Source organism: Anarrhichthys ocellatus, unplaced genomic scaffold (genome assembly GCF_004355925.1).
Source record: "Anarrhichthys ocellatus isolate YVR2014 unplaced genomic scaffold, GSC_Weel_1.0 scaffold12, whole genome shotgun sequence".
Taxonomy (NCBI): Eukaryota; Metazoa; Chordata; class Actinopteri; order Perciformes; family Anarhichadidae; genus Anarrhichthys; species Anarrhichthys ocellatus.
This window is the reverse complement of record NW_022280042.1, coordinates 143121-162855: the sequence shown is the minus strand read 5'-3', so window position 1 is coordinate 162855 and position 19735 is coordinate 143121. Positions and strand designations below refer to the sequence as shown.

General features: G+C 42.7%; 1 protein-coding gene across 1 annotated transcript in view; it reads right to left on the bottom strand.

Annotated features, from left to right (window-relative positions):
* sonb (SON DNA and RNA binding protein b) overlaps positions 1 to 19735 on the bottom strand; it is a 33720-nt gene that overhangs the window by 12553 nt on the left and 1432 nt on the right. Inside the window, exons 3-15 of the mRNA XM_031852004.1 lie at positions 17461 to 17495; positions 16370 to 16569; positions 15683 to 15840; positions 15080 to 15285; positions 14382 to 14676; positions 13841 to 14034; positions 12724 to 12876; positions 10639 to 10808; positions 7744 to 7878; positions 6240 to 6326; positions 4996 to 5214; positions 3223 to 3333; positions 2028 to 2144 (exon numbers count right to left, since the gene is read on the bottom strand). Coding sequence (XP_031707864.1) covers positions 2028 to 2144; positions 3223 to 3333; positions 4996 to 5214; positions 6240 to 6326; positions 7744 to 7878; positions 10639 to 10808; positions 12724 to 12876; positions 13841 to 14034; positions 14382 to 14676; positions 15080 to 15285; positions 15683 to 15840; positions 16370 to 16569; positions 17461 to 17495 — 2080 coding nt within the window. The remainder of the gene's footprint in view (positions 1 to 2027; positions 2145 to 3222; positions 3334 to 4995; positions 5215 to 6239; positions 6327 to 7743; positions 7879 to 10638; positions 10809 to 12723; positions 12877 to 13840; positions 14035 to 14381; positions 14677 to 15079; positions 15286 to 15682; positions 15841 to 16369; positions 16570 to 17460; positions 17496 to 19735) is intronic.

Below are 19735 nucleotides of genomic sequence, written 5' to 3'. Positions count from 1 at the left end.
TAAAGCCCAGGACCCCCACTGACTCTGACATCCCCAGACAATTTGTTACTGTTACACACCCTTACAATTAAAAATGTTAATACACTTGACACTTTACTGTTATTTGTTTGTTTTTTTAACATATTTTATTGTAAATTTTAATATTTGTAAATGATGTCTTATATTATTGCACTGTGTTTATTGTTTGTTTTGCACCATTCAGCTAGTCAAATTCCTTGTATGTGTAACATACTTGGCAATAAACAGTTTCTGATTGAAATATTTTGTCAAAAATATTCTAGCATCTCCCTGTCATGCAGCAACGGCTTAAAGGCATCCTGCTGTCTGACCAACCGGCTGACTGTGACAGCAGGTGGCCCGCAAGGCCTTTGTCAAGGGGGTACACATCAGGATAAGAAGTCTCTGTGCAACCCTGCACCCTGAGAAGATCCACCAGACCGGCAACCTCTCATCATCATTGGCTGCTAACAGGACGCCTCGACACACTGCCGGATGTCTGGTAGAGTGGGCGAGACAAACGCTCCCTGAGATGGGCTGGCCGAGCCGTAGAAACCATGGCGGAGGCGTCGTTGGAAGTGATCCCACCGCTGCTGCTGTCTGTTCTTAGGCTGCTGAACACTGCTGAACGCTCTCCGAGTGAGCCTGGGACATGACACTGACGAGGTTCTTAAAGGGGCAACTCCATTCGTGGAGGCATTCAGTGGGCAAATCACTGTTCACTATAGAGAAAATGCTGTCGAGCAGCGGTGCGTGCTGCATTAAATACTGTGGGGTCAACACATTTCTGGGTGGGCACGTCCTGTTTAGCCAGCTACACTTTCTAAAGCTACACAGCTAAAATTTCAGTGGGCGAATGCATGCTGGTAATTGTAGGAGAGTATTCCCAGTAGTGGTGCAACAAACCACTGTCGATCCGTGATCCTCAGGGATCCCCCTCACCGTGCATTAATTACACCATTCAACGTTAACTATCTCAGTGTGAAATAACGTTTTTACTGAAGATCGTTATCCGCTAATATTCAGTAAAATATGTGATCAGGACATCATTTATGCTTTCCTAGTCGCTGATCTCTGATAATGTTACAGTGTGAACGACAAATCAGTGTTTAAATCAACAAGAGGAGAACGAAGGCTCTGTTCAGTGAAAATGAGTATTGGATGAAGGTAACTCGTCTGCTAAATGACTGTAATGTAATGTAACTTAGAACGTTACCATGATGTGTTCACATGTAAGCTGGTAAAATGTAGTGTTGGTGAGAAACCAGTAGTTTGAAGGAGACGTTTTCACATGAATATAAAATAGATATTAGAGATGAATTATGAGCTGTTTAACTTCCTAACACGAGCTCTAAGCACATTATAATACATCATTAAAACTACTGATGACAAGATTTGTTTTAATAAATAAAAATACAATCTTTCATTTTCTAATCATTTGAATTGTGTTTTTAAGAAGAAAGAAATACTATTAATTATTGTAACAAAGTAAAAGGATGACATTTAACATTTTTGATGGTTTACACTGACTTCAAAATGGTTGAAATTATTTTTGGGACGGTGGCAAAAACAATAAATAGTCTGGAGCCTGGTAGACCAGCTGCTATAGTCAATCAACAAAGGGATCTGTATTCGCTCCCTTTTGTCTTTTGTGCTGATCCGATCCGTGACTCTGATCCGTGATACGATCCGAACCGAGAGTTTTATGATCTGTTGCAACACTAATTCCCATAGAGTCCAGTAGAGGGCGGAGCCTGTGTGAGTTAAAACAACATATTTTCACACTTTTTGATCCCTACTTTGCTGAAATGTGTGAGATAGTGAGATAGCTGACGGTCATTTTGATGACCTCCATTTCACTCTGTTGATGAACTACATTTTAGCTAAAGCTAATGTGACATGTGATGCAGAAACCTCAATATGTCAAAAGGTCTGTGTCTGTGTGTTACATACATGTTTATGCTCTTTTGGAACATCTGTCTCAATGACTTTATATTCTTGTTTGTGTACGTTGTACTTTTGTGTATTACCTTCTTCAGCCATGCTTGTGGTCCGCCGGTGGAGAGCTCCTCCGAGGTGAGGACCTGGGCTCCGGTCGAACCAGTAAAAAGGCCAGGAACAGTGTTGGATTGGGCCCACGCATCCACCTATCAGAAGAGGACATTTCCATTAGATCAGACAGTCAAAAATCAAATAGTTTAATCAAGTCAGGAAACATTAAGCAAAGGAGTGCTGTACATACAATTAGTAGAATGCACAGCATCCTCTCACTGGGGCAGGTCATCAAGATACCAAACCGGGTTCACCATGTGCTCACAGCAGAGCTGTTCCCACATGGGTTACCATGAAACTTTGCTTCAGACATTTAACTCCCCTGTCCAATACTTTGGTTAAAGGTGGTCAAATGTAACTAAGTAGATTTACTCAAGTACTATACTTGCATAAAAAAGTACTTAACTTAGTTGTTTCAGTTTTGTGCCAACTTTTCTCTCTCCACTACATTTCAGAGAGAATATTGTATTTGTTACTCCACTACATGCATTATTACGCTGTACTACAGCATAATAAAGTTGTGCAGTAAGACATTTAGATTCTATATATGATAGGATGGTAGGAAATGTAACTGAATACGTCCACCACTGTTGGTTTATGACCACATTGTTTTCATTGTGAGCATGTTAGTGATGAAGAATACACATTGTGGACAGACACACTAACCAAATGACGCCTAGCTGCTACTTCAGGCTCTCTGCTGTGTCGACCCCTTGAATGACCAAATGCCACTGTGTGCCCTTCCTGCAGGTCTGAATGCGAATGCCCCCCCCTTTGTATCCACTTGTAATTACATTATGTCTGGTCACAGTCTCCCCTTACCTCTGTTTCCTAGTATTTACATACAGTCTGAACACTGCTGTATGAAATGAACACCCTGTATGAAATGCTTCTTCTTCATTTGTTCTGGGTCAACTCACCGGCTCAGCTCTGCTCTGTGTCTGTGAGGTCACCAGTTTGCCGGCATGCTTATTAAACTCACAACACCACCGCAACTTCTAAACTGGACTTCAATGATTTCTTAAACATTAGCTTCGTGACATCTGAGAATTTAGCGAGACGCACTGCTCCGCCTACGGGAAGCTAGACGGAGCCACTAGCTATTCTATTCATTGTCTCAATATGAAGACATTTTCTGAGTGTGTAATAATCCGTCAAACTTGTGTATTATACCTGCTCCTGTGCCCGGCTGAGCATGCAGATGGCATTAACATCATAGGGGTTCTCAGCCAACCGCCTCTGAGCTTTGATCCTCTCAGTTACAGCCTGAGAGATATCGACTGGCTGCAGAGACAGAGACGACAGGAGACAGAGGAACAGACATGAGGAGAGACCGCCAATCAAACATTTCAGTCAGTCAGCTATGTGTCAGGACAAACTTTAGAAAACACAGGCACATTTAGCAAGCTCACTGAATACAACAACAGATAGAAGCACTTTGTGAAATATACATTTGTCTTTGATGGGGTACTGAATGAACATGGTTTGGATGCTTACTGAAACACAGATGTTTGCATGAGTCCTGCTGCACTCAAGTACTAGCAAGACTCTTCCTGCTATATAATCACATTCTTTTTTTTTTTTTTTGAATAATTTAGCATTATTTTTGTAAACAAATGCTCCTGCACATAACCTCCAAATGTTGACTTTATGTTTTTTAACAATCACCAAATGATGAATCCCAGTCCAGTAGGTAACACTTCACCAGAAACAGATCTGGCTTCTGGTAAACTGGAAGTGGACTGTACTTGTGTAATTCTTTTCTAGTCTTCCGACCACTCAAAGCTCTTTAACACTACTTGTCATTATTCACCCATTCACACCCTGATGACAGGACTACCATGCAAGGTGCCACCTGCTCATCAGGACTAACTAACCCTTCACACACATTCACACACTGTATGCACAGCTACAGGAGCAATCTGGGGTTAAGTGTCTTGCCCAAGGACACATGGACATGGACTAGCAGAGCCGGGGATTGAACCGCCGATCCTCTGATTGAAGGATGACCCTGCTCTCCAGTTGCCCCATATCAGAGTAGAAAATCAGTGAAAGGCATATTTGGTCATAATTTTGGGACTAGGAGTAGGAAACGTCTGTCAGCTGATGATTAAGAGACCAAGAGGTGGAGACAGCTGTTTTGTGACGGACCTTTACAGGACGCAAATGAAAAACACAAATCAAGGTCTTTTGCATCCTTGCACTTTTTGTCAGCTTTGCATAAATGATCATTTGTATCCGTCACAACCAACAATGTTCTCATGAACTGTGATGTAATGAATTGTTCTTACGGCGCAGTTTTATTTACTTGGCCTCCACTCAGTGTAAAGTTACAGAATATCGAGCAGCATTCATGTGAATAGCTGCATAACGTCTTTCTTTTGAATTTCAGATGGCGGGATTATTTTTCCAACTGTAGGCCATATACATCAACAGGGTGTGGTCTCTAGAGGAGGACCAGGGCAGTAGAAGAGTCCACGTTGTCCATGAGGAGCTCCACAGGGTTTGCAACAGCATTGCTGCATGTACAACTTTAAATGTGGAGTAGTAGACATTGTAAAAAGATGTGGTTAGATCAGTGCTACAAACAGCTATCAGCATGTCCACGATGCAGCTGAGGAGCGTGGGGAAACAGTGATGTCACACTCTGTTCAGGAGTAATCCTTCAGCTCAGAGGAATACTCCTTCTCATCATAACAGTGGGGAGCTTCAGAGGTTCCTTTGACTGTGAGGGAGGAGTGTTTCTTCCTGCTTTAACTTCCAGTGCTATTTGTAACACGTTCCTGAGACGTGCCCTGGACCATGTGACTCACATTTAGTGCTAAAGAGTCGGGAACAGTACACATGCAACATTCCCACTGCATCAGCATTCCCTGTATGTTCCGGATTACAGCGGCACCAGTGGATATCACAATGTACAGTGCTGACAGTACCTCCACTTCTCACCTGCAGTAGTGGGTCAGGAAACACGCTGTCATTGTCTGGCTCTACCTCTGGCTGTTCAACGACCTCTGGTACCACTGGTGTCGTCATCGTTTCACCTGATGATGAGGTGGCTGTTGCTATGGGAACAGTGGTCAGGGCCTTTCTGGAGGCAGCAGCAGCTTTGTCTGCTATTTTGTCAACTGGAACCCATTCTCCATAGGCACCCAGAGCCTCGCCCTCCTGGACAGTATAATACATACCATTAATAACAAAGCAGTATTTTCAAATATATCATTTGTAACATTTATAACAGTTGCACAGATGCACCTTTGTGAACAGCTGATTCATTGGTTGTAATTTGGAACATAACTGGTTGACCAAAAACACAGTTCTTCATGTGCTTCAGTGAGGAAGTTCTTCTGCAGTTATTTGGTTCCATCAAGTGGCCACTTCTAGTTTTCTGTTCTATTACTTAGACTGTTGCGGCCTGCCAAAGTCTATTCTGTACCACCACAGTTTAATAATAACCCACAAATATCTTTACACTCCCTCTCCAGGCTCGCAGAGTGAAAGCCTCTCATTCAGCACGCTGTGTGAGTGGATTCATATTAACTATAACAATACACTTCTGTTCTAATAAACTGGACAAACGATAAACATGGACTTCCACATAACGTCTCCATGATTACACCTGTCCATGTCTGATCACTTCAAAGCTTTGTACTTCAATAAAAGTATTAAAGTATTAGCATCAAAATATACTTAAAAGTACCAAAAGCAAAAGTATACTCATTATGCAGAATGGCTCATGTTACCCTGAGGGGGACCTGGAGGGGGGGGGTGCTATGCTTCCATGACAACATGCTGTAACCACCGTATGACAGCCGTGCAGAGCGGCAGTCGTGAGCTAGCCAGTGCGGCACGCTCACGTGCACTAACTTGCACTAAGAGTCACATGGCCGGCCGGCTTTGTGAACAAAGAGAGGAGAAGCTGTGATATCAACACACACAGAGGGAGAGAGACTTCTTTCTCTGCTCAGGTAGACAGTACTCCCTGTTTCTTAACATAGATGATAGTTATTGATGAGATATTAATGCTTTGAATGTAGTATATTGCACCTTTAATGTTGCAGCGGGTAAAGGCGTAGCTACTACCTAATAATCAGGCTATATACTACTTAATTATACATCATAGTTTATTAGTTGATTTATGCCTTGTATTAAGACTCTAAACATGCCCCTGGACCCCATAGAGCGATTCAGACCTTTTTGCGATGTTGGGATCCTGAAGACACGGGGAACTCTTTGGCCATGCCAGCGTCACTACGCACTGCTGGACGGACCGTGGTGTTCTGATGGGAAAGATGGGATAGTGTTCATTATTCTGCTTTTCATCCAATGAGCTGCACAAGTACGAAACTTACATTTAATGAATAATGAATTCATTCATTCACTTAACTGAAAAGCACCAAACAGACTTCTTACACACTTCTCTTGGTAGGTATCCAACGTATGACTGGCCGTCACAATAATGATGTCGTCTTATTTAATCAAAAAGCAACTTCTGCTCATTCAACTCAGAACAGACAACAAGCGAGATCCGGGGATATTCAAGGTGGAAACGGTCCATTGGTATGTAAAATAATGAAATTATAGTTCACAAATAATTGGGATTAAGGATTGAATTATGCTTTGTGGTTCATTTCATACCACACAGCGGTGCTGTGGACCTAAATCCATTTCAATTTCAATGACCTGACCTAATAGTGTACCTCTATAAAGTGCTTCAAGAGAGTCAATCCATGGAGGACACTTGATTTTATTGAGCAAATATGCAAATGTGAAATACAAAACCATGTTTCCATCCAAGCATTTTATGGAAATGATCTAATTATAAAAGTTGGATTGAAGCAACAAATTCAACAAAACTTCCACAAGATCCCTAAAAGAGCTTTACACTCGCTTCAGGTGTTTTTGAAGAGTTTATATGACAAATAGGCAATGCGAATGCATTTGCCAAATAAATAAGGAATATTAGATGACAGGTCAGCAGTTTGGTCCCATTACATTGCACAACGATTGTAATCTGTGCAGAAAAGGACTCTGTAAATCATCTCCAGCCAGACTTCCCCCAGAGCTGTTAATGTACTGCTGCACCAATAGAGAAGACTCTCCGCTACATATAAAGAGATCCTCTCTGTCATCAGCAGGTACTATTATCTCATATGAGCTGAAACAGAACGACCCAATCGCTGTAAGGTCTAGACCGCCAAGCTCTTTTGTCCCCACGTTTGCTTCCTGACATTAGAACCTTTTGCTCAGGTAGACACTTCCTTTGCCTCAACCCAGCTGATGGAAACACACCTAATTTGCATTCCATTTTTCTTATCCAGGTTTCCATCCACGATATGTGGCCCAACTTTGAACGCATCAAGATAAACAGCTGGTTGGGGGTTGTGAATTCCCAGGCATGTGCCGTCAAACCATTGCAAAAGAAGAGATTGTGTAGTTAAACGAGCCGGTCAAACCTTTGTGGAAAATGTGATGGAAACATGGCACGAGTGTTTGTTCTATCTACCATATCTCAAGCAATAATGGAGCAGAACATCGTTAGGCGGGTTAAGTTAAGAAAGGGAACATTACAGTTGTAGTGTAAAGTGCTATCCTATAAACTGCACTGTGTTCTTGGTAGGGTTTACCACACATTCACTGTCATTCATGGTAATGTGTGAACTCATATAAGACGTGTAGCCCGTGTGTGGATGTTACATTGATGCTGAAGCTGATGGCTTTTTGCTCCCGAAGAGCTGATCCTCCAAAAGGTTTCCCATCATCCTCTTCGTCTGAAACATGAGGCATCGCCACCGGCAGCTCTCCTTTACTGTCCACGATCATCTTGCATTTCTACAAACACACACAGCAAATGAAGTACAGTCGTCAAGTTCAGGCATTTACACAAACGAGGAAAAGAATTACATTTAAAATACATGATAATAGTTCTTCCTGTCTTTTAGCAGCACGTGAAAAAACGCCGCCCGCTCATTCATTTCAATGCACTGATGGAGCAGAGGAGCCGGCACTAAATGTTCAAGTAAAACAATGCAGGGTCCTCTGAACTGGGCTCAACATTAGCTGCAACACAGAATTGCACTGACTTGGCCAATCAAATACATGTGATGTTTTAACAGGTTGTGACAGTAACATGATAACAGTGTAGTGTTCAGAGAATGAGAGCGAGTATGGAGCTGTTTTCAAGAGCATGATCCTTCAATTTGAGAGCTTGACTGATCGATTTCTTGTTCAGATTGTGTAATGCTTTCCCTCACACTCAACCCTATTGTATGCTTGCATTCAGATATATTGTTACTTGCACAGATTTTCTATGTAGAATGACAACAACAAATATATCTCCTTTCAATAAGGTCTGTCAGTAATTCAACGGCAGGCAAAGAATATAACAGAGAATATGTCTCCTTCAGAAAACCCCAAAAGTATTCCCCACTTCAAATAATCCAAAAATAAAAGAATGTTCCCTTCCTGTTTCACCGTCAGTTCAATTAAAAAAACAATCAGTTCAGCTCAGGTCAACTGTGTTGCGAAAACGAATATAGGAAAATGAAACCAAAATGAACTACCTGCAAGTGACATTAGTCCAGTCGAGTCGATTGCAGTCCGTGTTTTCCAACAAGTCAGTGGAGGTTTGTTGTATGAAACTGATATCTACTCTCCTTCCCCAGGAACACAGCTCCTGGTAATATGCTAACGCTTGGTCTGAACCAGTGTTCGCCAACTGGACCATGGCAACACTCTACTCCACCATGGACCTTCACTACCTTAGGAAACATCCCAACTGCATGGACCTCCTCAAAAAAGCTGCTACTTTGAAGAGCCAATCCCACAACACAGCTAAACAGAGGTTCTCATCAATGTTTGTTGACAACCACTAATTCTTTATCATGACAAATAACATCCAATCGCTGTCCCCTTACATAGTCCGCACATCCAATCAAAAGGCAATGGTATCTGAAACTGGCTTTGTGCAACTGATCTTGTTGAACGTGGGAAGAGCACTTTGAGGAACTCCTGAACCCGACCAGCATGTCCTCTGTAGAGGAGGCGGAGTTTGAAGTCTCAGGGGAAGCCTCATCCATATCCTTGGCACAGGACTCTAAGGTAGTCAAAACGCTCCTCAGCACTAAGGCACCAGGTGTGGATGAGACTCACCCTGAAGGCTCTGGACATTGTAGGGCCTGTCTTGGCTGACACACATCTTCAGTGTCACATGGAGGTCAGGGACAGCACCTGTGGAGTGGCAGACCGGGGTGTGCTCCAGTTATCGGGGTATCACACTGCTCAGCGGATTCTTAGGTGCTGGAAAGGAGGCTCTCAGACTGTCGCACCTCATCTCCAGAAGGAGCAATGTGGATTCCGTCCTGGCCATGGAACAGTGGATACGGTCTTAACCCGTGCCGGGCTGTTTGCCCATCTAGTCTACTGTGGGAGGATGAGTTGTTACGAGCCAAAGTGAGAGCTGTGTCTGTGTTCTCGCTACAAAGTCAAACACGTTTCTAGTGGACGAAGCAGGATTTGGGGTTAGTGAGGTTACTTATGCTGAACACCTAACCTGGTCCGGAGCAAGTTAAGAGATCAACTTGTATAAAAGCACCAATCACCAATGACCAATCAAAGCTCAGTATGTAGATCGTAAATATTACACAAGTACGAAGACGTAAAGTCATAATCCAGACTAAAAGCAACAGCTGGCAGTAAATCCCCGACTGTGTGAACAGATTTATAATATCACTGCTTCATCCACAGCACGACAGATCTGACTATGACTACATGTGTGTGTTCTGGTAAGTTAATATGTTGCAGATGTATTCTTATGGCGTGTGTGACAGTATGACCCCAGTGGTGAGAAATGGACTTGGGAGCAAATAAAAAATAAATCAGTATATATTCTCATCATATATTCACTTCTGTGTTCAGCTTCCTGAGCAATGTTGCAGAGTAACATGTCAGAGTGGTGTCTTATAGTCACAGACTGGATGTTCCGGTTACTTTAATGTATGCTGTGATGATAATAAGTTATGGAAGAGAACCTTATTACGTCTTAGAATTTTTTTTTTTTAGGTCTTTTTTATTTGCCTCCAAGTCTGTTTCAAACTGCCGGGGTTCCAGCTGAAAGAATAAGAGTAGACTAAAGCAACACATTCATTCAACAGAACACACAGTCAGATCTATCGTGCTCTAGATGAAGCAGTGATATTATAAATCCATTCATTTCACATTCACACAGTCAGCACTTTCCTGCCAGCGGTCCTCCCTGCATTTGTCACTTTGAACTGTTCTTACAGTCTAGATTATGTGTTTAACTTCTTCATATTTATCCTATATTATAGTTTTCTCTTGGTTTCTAACATGCGTCGCTCTGCTGACGGCAGACTTGTGCATGTTTGTGATTGGTTATATGCTGCAAACCCCGAGTTGAGTTTGGCCTCCTCAGCACTCGACCCAGACTAATTATTGTTCTAGACTGTGTTGTATTTGTGTAAGACATGAAATGTACCTGGACCTGTATCTTTACAGATGAGATATTAGAGTTTGTTATTACATTCATTTGATTGCTTTCTTAAATAATACATGCACTGCTCTTTTCCTTACATCTGTAAACTCCTTGATGCTGATGCTGTTGGCCTGCTTCGCTACTTTCCTCTTGACTTCCTCCAAAGCGATGTTGGGTTGGGAGGAGACAGGAGGCGGCTTGTTGGTAATGGATGGCAGTGGGAGCAGTGAAGACATGCCCATGTTAGACAACGCTGCTGTCATGGTGGCTTTAAGGAAGAAAGAGACACAGAGAACGAGAACAAATGAAAAACAATTACAGCAGTGTTCCTTTCAAGCGACTGTCTCAGAGGTGGAGCTACATGGCAACTGAAAAAAGCCTATTTGAACGATAGAAGTTCCCCAAATTCTTAACTCATAGGCTACGACAAATGACAGAAATATGTAATACCCAAGAAAACCTGCGTAGGCGTGGCCATGTCTCAGCCTGTCAGAGGGCCATGCAAACAATAATTCAACTGAAAATCATATATTAAACTCATCAATGAGCTGTTATTTCTGTATGTTGGGGTTCTGTGTAAACTCAATATATATAGTCAAGACTTCCCAGTCCATTAAATCAATGGAGCTAGACTAATTAGCAGGCCTAACACAAACTACAGCCTTCAGAGTGACCATTAAGATGACCTCTAGAATATCCTCTTTTCATTCCTGCATAATTTGCCTAAAACGCCTATCAACCGCATACCCAAAGTAAACTGACAGCTGTTATTGAACCATTGGGAGTACATGTATGGTTTTAGTCTTTATTGAACGGCAACACTCTGAAGTTTCTTCACAATCAGTCAGAATCACCGTAAGTGCTATTAGCATTGAGCTAATGCGTTTTCAGCACAGTGAAGGAGAAGCATTTTACTTCGGCCTAGATTTGTTTTGGCCAACAGATGGCAGCAGCTATATACGGCTGGGACTTAGAGTCTTGAAAAGACTCTCATTCAACAGCTAACAGTCATGACGCCTCGTATAAGTTAAAATTTGATAACAATACGACAGAAAATTAATATTTTACACGTGGTTTACTAAGAGTATAGAGCGTAAAAACGCATTTGGAGGCTCTCGTCACCACGTTAAAATGCATATACTATGATACACTACGTGTCCGAAATTCGAACTATAGTTTATTTATGTCGATGTATAGTTAATTATATCATATTTAACCAGTATCAACTTTTACAGATTCTTCAAAGTTCTCATGAACCAGACTTTAGTCTTCACACTCTGTCCCAAGAACTTGACTCATGGTTTCCAGTTCAGGTTAGAAAACTTTCCCAGCATTCAATCTGATAAATCTGCATATCCCTGGCTTCGTAATTTCATTGGCTATGTGCAGCCTGAGTTTGAACAGGATCTGTTGCGATTGGCTGGAGCTATACCCAAAGAAGTGAGGCGGGCATTGTCCTTCAAAGTGGACTCTCGTTGGCTGTTCCAGAATGTGGCCGGGCTATAGAAGCTCCTATTGGGTCAAATGAGGTGTCAATCTAACCGGCGGAATGTAGGCTCCATTTTGTGATGAAAATCTCGGCTCTGTTGACACGGAACGTGAAGTTATGCCCGAAATATGATCGCGAGTTATCATATCTGCTGGCTAATTTGAAATGATGCAACAGCCCCCCGTGGATCTTTATGGACGTACTAATGTGTTTTGGACTAAATCTTTTACTGGATTCGATCGAGTGGACCCTTAGCCACCTAGCAAGACCGTTTTTGCTGGACTAGCATGCACAAGGGGGACGTTATGGATCATAATCAGTGAGTCATGGCGATATTTTATCGGCTATTTTTGGAGTGCTTGTTTGAAAGAGACGTTAACTGTACCTGCTGTTGTTATTGTATCTTGAAATGGTTTGCATAAATCGAATTACAAGAACCATAGCTTTCTAATGAGATATCACATTAATACTCATCGTTACAGGGCAGTTGTGTGCATAACACAAATATGCAGTTATCACTCTGACGGCCCGCCCGCGGGCCGTCAGAGTGAGAGGAGGATATATACTATAACCTTCATGAAGGTTGACACGATCATCACTAAATCAGACCTGACAGGATGTCCAATTACTGGATAGATGGACGAATTTTTGAAAAGAAAGACATGCAGAAAGGACATAAGAGTCAAAATCATACCAGCCGTCATACTGGCCATAGCAGCATTCATGGCCATACTTGGCAGAGCCAGGGGAAGCACTGTGGTCCTCAGGCTGGCAGGGATGGGCATACCTGCTTTGGCACACATGGCAGCAGCATTGGCCTTGGCAATTTCCAGCAACTGGTCCTTATCTGAGGAAACACAAAGAATAAACATAAATACGATGATCGTATCAACTAATTAAAGTGTAACTCCACCCCCAGCTCTGAGCCTAACTCCACCCACAGCATCATTTGCATGCATGCTTATTGTTAGCTATATTTCATGACATCGAGTAGTCCCAGCCGGGAGGCTCCACGTCAGCATTGGCCTGCAGGGCTCAGGGCTGATTTAAACAGTAGATGGTGTGTTGAGCCTTTTCATATTAACACCAGCATTGATGTGTTTCATCACAGTACCGTCATGTCATTTACTTTACAGTGTGTCAGTGTGCAGTTACTCTTTGACTGGATGTGTTGATGCCTGCTTTCACCGAGTTTCTTTACACTGTGATGTTCCAAACATTTAAATATCTGTTCACAAACCAACATAATCAGTTTATAGCTGGCTTTGTTTTTGGGAGGTTGAGCAACTGTTGCTGATATCTGACTAGACAACCTAACACCAAAACTTCATAAAGGACAGGTTCCACTAACTCAGATTTGACTTTAGAAAATATAATTCAGATAATGCAGCTAAAGATTAAGGATTATCATTTTCACATATCATCACCTAAAGTGTGACCAATTGTTGCTGCTATGTCGACAGGAAGACCTCAGACAGATGTGACGTGTTCTAAAGTAGCTCCATTGAAAATGATTGGCACAATGAACCGCAGCGTCATTGGGAGAGACGTCTGTAGGTGATGGTTGACTAAAGTTAATGTGAGACACACATGACGTGGAGCTTCTCTTCTGCTGGAAACCTTTTAAAATGTATTTGGGCAGTTTTTCATGTATCAGGATGCATAACAGCAGGGGTGGAGTTTGAGACGGTGGCGCACATTGACTTCATGACACTAAAAACTTCTTCATATATAATAATGCAAATAGAAAAAAACAGCCAGTACAGCAGCTGGTGCACGACATTCAGATGAGTGAATCCATATTATCTGACCCAGTTCACTGATGCGTTGAGGGCTGTTACTCAGACTGCAGAGTTTCCGAGTAGGGGATCTGTTTTTGCGGAGGATGAGTACAGGGGAGTGACTCGGCTCTCGTTTCCAGCGGTCCCTCTGGCTGTATGTGGCCCTCCTCCGACCATGTGACGCCGACCGTGAGCGGGACCTCCGCGAGCGACGGCCCCCTGACCTGCACAGACAACATCTATCAATGAAGCTCACCGTTAAAACATATGAGGTTGGGGGGGGAGGGGGCATTCAGCCCAAGTTGGACTGATATATATGGGCAGAGCAGCGCACACTTTCAGACAGTGTCTCCTGGAAGGCATCCATGGTGCTGCACTTGCTTGTTGGAAAGAGTTTGGTAAAGAAAATCCGAACAATGAGAGCTTGAGAGTATTTCACAGCTCAATCCTCATCTGTAAACTTGACTCAGTGAACAGAAGAACACGATGGCCCAGAGTTATTGCGTTCACAATAATGTTGGTTAATGTAGATACAACTAGATCTTAATAGAGACAAACACCCGCCCTCTACCTGGACCGTGACCTCTTCTTCTTTGAAGCACTCCTGGATCTGGATCTGGATCCCCTCCTGTGGCTCCTACATGGTGACTTGGATCTTTTCGGCCTCTTTGATGACTTTGTTTCTTTTTTCCTCTGTGGGGACTTGGAGGATTTCCTCTTCTTCTTTGCTGGTGATTTAACATTAGAGTCAGAGGACCTGGGGCAGTTTGATGCTAAGAGCTGAGGGGGGCTGGGCTCCGTGGTCTGGTCCGGTTCAGTAGATATGGACTGATCCAGCATGGACTGGGGTGCGCCACAACCTGCAGCTTTGGCATTAGACCACAAGACATATTACTTGGACACCCTGAAGACATTATAAAACTGTTTAAAGACTGTGTGTGAAAGGTAAGACTGGGCAATTATTCAAGATGATCATTTACCATCTTTCAAAATCTGAATTGATGAGAATTCTGCTTATGAGAATAGCCCACTGTAATTCAAACAAACTTTTGTGTCAGTGTATACCTGGAAATAGTTATTAATTTTATTTCTCCATCATTTTAACTTGAAACTGTTTGTTTTGCACTTAAGTTATCAATTTAAAAAGAAAACATTTTTCACTTGTCAAGTATTTAATTCACACAAAAATAGCCTTTAGCGTGTGATTATTTCCAATAGACTGCTTATTTGGTGAATTATTCCCACACACGCTTATGAAACAGGTCCTACCTAGTCTTTGTGTTGAGTCCTCTCTGTTCTCTGGGGGCTTCGCTCTCTGGTCGGGGCTCTGTGGCTCTGTGCTCGACTCTGGCAGCTCCTCTGCTGCCATGTGACTTCGGGTCGGGCTGCAGGCCAGCAGAGGGGGCTGGAGGCCTTTTGAAGGACTTTGGGTGGACTGTGTGGATTCATCCAAAGCTCCCCTTTTCTCTGAAGAGCTGTCATGGCAGGATAAAGCACATCACAGTGAGAAAAGGCACGACTATGACGTTTATGTAGCATGTAAGCAGCTCACAGTATGTGAAGGGGCACCATGATTACCTACATGTCAATGTGTGTTGTGCCATTACAGTTATCTAAACCCACCTTTGCAGAACTACTTTTAATGTGTGATGAATGTGTGTTCTAGGTTTTTAGTGTTCAGCTTTTTTAATTCAAATTGTCTATTACTTACAGGTACATACATGACATTTGACCTCTGCATTTACAGTGCTCAGGGACACTTCAACATGCAGACAGCAGGAGCCGGGGATCAAACTGCCAACCCGGTGGTTAAAGGGCGACCCGCTCTCCCCACTGAGCCACACACTTCTCTCAAGAATCAACCAATCATACCTGGACCGGGTCATGGATCTTCGGTGGTGGTGTCTAGGCCGAGAGTTCCTCCTCACTAGACAGGAATGTGAACGAGAATGGGAATGTGACCGTGAACTGGAACGAAACCTCCTCCTGCCGAGTCTTTCCTCATCTCCTCTTCCTTTATTGGAGCTGTCCTGTTCGGGAGTGAAGAATAAAGAGAAGCCTCATTCTATGAGTCTTTGATGCCATTGATGCATATGTGGCATCATTGTGTCAGTGTACATGATGGTGTTCACATGGTCACCATCCACTAACATGATGGAGCCCACAGGTTAGTTAGTAATCCCACTTCCCTTTGTATACAAGGCAATTGATTTTCTGAGTTACTGCTTTCGTTTATTGTATATGTTGTCACAGGCTACAGTCTATTTTTCTATTCATTTGCTCATAGGCATATAAACAAATTAATTTGATGTCAATATTGCACATTTTGTCTGCGTTTTGGTTCAATAAAAAGGACAATCCTTGAAGTCGGATCTCTCATTGGACAATATCACGTATAGCCTGTAGGGGTCACATCCAGATGACATGTAGCTCTTACTTATAATTGAGGGAAACATAGCTGGATTTCAATATACATAAAGTAAAGTCAACTATGCACTCAACATTATCAAGACCTCATAGCTTGGCTTTCTGTCCCAGTTAGTTGTTTGCTGTATTTACCTGCTTTGGGATGATGTCAGGCAGCTCCTCTCGTCGCCTTGGTGAAATGCTCTGACCGCTCGTACTTTCCCTCTGCTTTGACACAAACTCTGAGTCGCAATCTGATGAGTTCTCTTCGCCTTTCCTCCTTCTCTTCTTCTTCTTCCTCTTTCCTGTTGAATGCCGCTTGTGGCATCTGGACTTACTCTCGTCCTCCACACCTGGACACACAGTAGAGCAGCATGTTTTGTTCAACAGAAACAACTAAAGATGACGCATTGACAGTTATCTTAAGGAGTATGGTGATGTAGCCATTCAAATTGGTTTGATACGGCGCATATCAGCCACAACGGAAAAACAGACTGACAACATGCTGGTGAAGTTTACAGCGCTGTCCTTAAGAGAGCACACCCTCCTGCTATGTTCACACTACAAGCGACACAGCCGGCTGCTGCTTGACCGGTGTAACGCGCCACGAACCTAAGTAGACAATCACCCAATCATATGTTGTTGTTTACACAGCACCGTACCGTTCTGTCTAAAGATGGACGAATACCGTATCCTTGCTGTTAGCCAGTTGCTGACAGTGTGTATGATTTGGCAGCATTTAGCCGTGTGGTTGCAGACCAACTGAATAGCACTCCACTCACTCCTCCCTTTCTAAGACTGCGGTGCCAGGAGCACAAACTCCTTCCCATAATAACACTCCTTTAGGTCACGTCACGATGCAAAAGGCTCTCTAGAGCCAGTATGTGGGTTGTCCTCTGAAACATGGCAGTGCAACATGGTGGACTCCATTAGACGACCCGCTCCAGATGTAGATATGACGGGCTCATTCGAAGGGAACCAAAACACAAACATAGTTATCATTACTATTTCCCCAAAGTCCGACACACTGGCCCTTTAACAACATAACAGCTGTAGTGTAGCTGGCCACGCATTGCTCGCTCATAGTGTGAACAATGCATAACTCTACAGGATAATATCAAACTACATAAGCCTCCATCAGTCCCACAGTGGAGACATGAACTAATTCAGTGTTTTCCCCCCGACAGCTGATCAACACATGGGTGTAGAAATGATGCAAATGAAATAACGACAGGCAGACTTACCTTGCTCCTTATTTGGCTCGGTGGGCGTTCCTCCTCTGTGGAGTAAAGATAAAACATTTGAAAGGTGGAACAATAGAAAACTCTACATCTAGAGTAACTGGTGGGCCTCAGAGCTTCATCTAGTGCCAAACGGATAGATGCAATACAAAAATACATGTTGGGGGGTCATTTACAAAACTACTATTATTAACTATTACTAATTTATAAATTCCCATAAATGCAAAACATAGTAATTCAAACAATGCATGATTTCACTGCTCAGTTCACGATTAATATCTGATTGGCCAATCAGGACACATCCTCAGGCAGAGACAGACCTGTTTTGACCGCTCCATCGGACAACGCTGCGCCAGTAAAAGCTCCACAGAGAAATAAGCCTAAACACTTTTAAAGATGGTGGTATTTATTTGGGAAGGTGGTTAACAAGCAGACGAGGGCCTGAAGTTACAAAAGGTTCAGAACCCTCCACTTAAAGATCTGTGACACTGCCTCCATCTTTACCCTTTTATACCTTTTCACTTGTTAACACCTGTCCAGACTCAATGCTTTCAGAGAACTACTGGATCTTATTTGGGGTTTTACATTTTCAATGTATGTATGCATAGTTTGTGATAGTTTTAAAATCATAAATGTTTCAGAATGTGTTACCACAGAGAGCCACTGAAAGCACCAAACAGAAAGCATCTTAAGAGCGTCACATGAAGGTATATGTATGTTTCTATGTATCAGAGTCTAAGTCCACCAGTAAGAAACAAGAAGAGTCAAAGATGTATTTGAAACAGTGAATCCATTCAAAGGTGTGCCCACTAGAGAGCACTGACTAGTGTATTATTCAGCTGTAAAGTCAGTACATGTTGGTCACATATCTTAAAAAGAGAAACGATCCCTTTGCTCTGCCACAATCACACTCAGATCTTTTCTTTAATGCGAGCACACACACTCGATGTTTTATATCTGTCTTGATGCGGCCTCCTTTTGTTTGTGTTTTTGTGCTACAGTCCTCATTAGACCACAGAAATACAGATAGTCAACACCTTATTTTGTATCTATTTTCATCATATTTAATATATTGCATATTTAATTCATTTATGGTTGGGGATGTTTGCGCCTTGAATCAACAATATCAATTGTTATTATGACCATCACTGTCATCACTACTCATCTCACAGCTGTCACTACTGCCACCATCCCGTATGTCAGTCAAAGTACTGAGTGAGCGACTGTAACGAGGGTGTGGTACATGGACTGTACTTGTTTACTTCTTTTCTAGTCTTCCAACCACTCAAAGCTCTTTAACACTGTCAGATGGCTTCAGTGAAGTCCTATGTAGTAAATATGTAGAACGTTATTTGTTGTTAAGAGAAAACAAAAGGAAAAAAGTACATGAAATACACGAGTATGTTTGTAGTGTAGTATGAGAGTGAGTCATCTGGTTAGAGAGCAGGCAGGTGTAGAGATGACTGGATACCGAGAGTTGATCAAACATAGCTGTTACGTAGAGTTCCGTGAGTTTTTTAGGCTCTAATCCTGATAAGAGTGCTATGTTATTGAGTAATGGGCAACTGTGCTCAGTGGTCAGCAGGGTCGTCCTTCAATCAGAGGATCGGCAGTACAATCCCCGGCTCCGCTAGTCCATGTCCATGTGTCCTTGAGCAAGACACTTCATTTCAAATTGCTCCCACAGGTGTGTGAATGTCGTATGAATGTTAGTCCTGATGGGCAGGTGGCACCTTGCATGGTAGCCCCTGTCATCAGTGTGTGAATGGGTGAATGATGACAAGTAGTGTTAAAGAGCTTTGAGTGGTCGGAAGACGAGAAAAACAAGTCACTTAATCCAAATACTGAGCTAATAAACCATGATGATTGATATATGATATTTGACTTGAATGAAAGGTTTGCATAGGACCTGAAACTGATGCGACACGATCAGTTAGAGAGACGACTTATCACTCTGTTGGAGTTTTTGGAACTACAGAAGATCTCTGGCGTACTGCAGATACTTGCAAGTTTAAATATCAACGTATCAACATACTCACACATTTAACATTAATTAGCAACCGCTGATATGACCTGCCGCCACATTCATCATTTTAACTGCTGATGGTTAGTCACCCCAATTTGGGGTTCAGTGTCTTTCCCAAGGATGACCCGCTGTACCTCTGAGCCACAGCAGGGCCATTGGTATTCAGCAACCATCGCTTCAACAGTCTACACTGTCAATATAGCGTTGTGTGTGTGTGTGTGTGTGTGTGTGTGTGTGTGTGTGTGTGTGTGT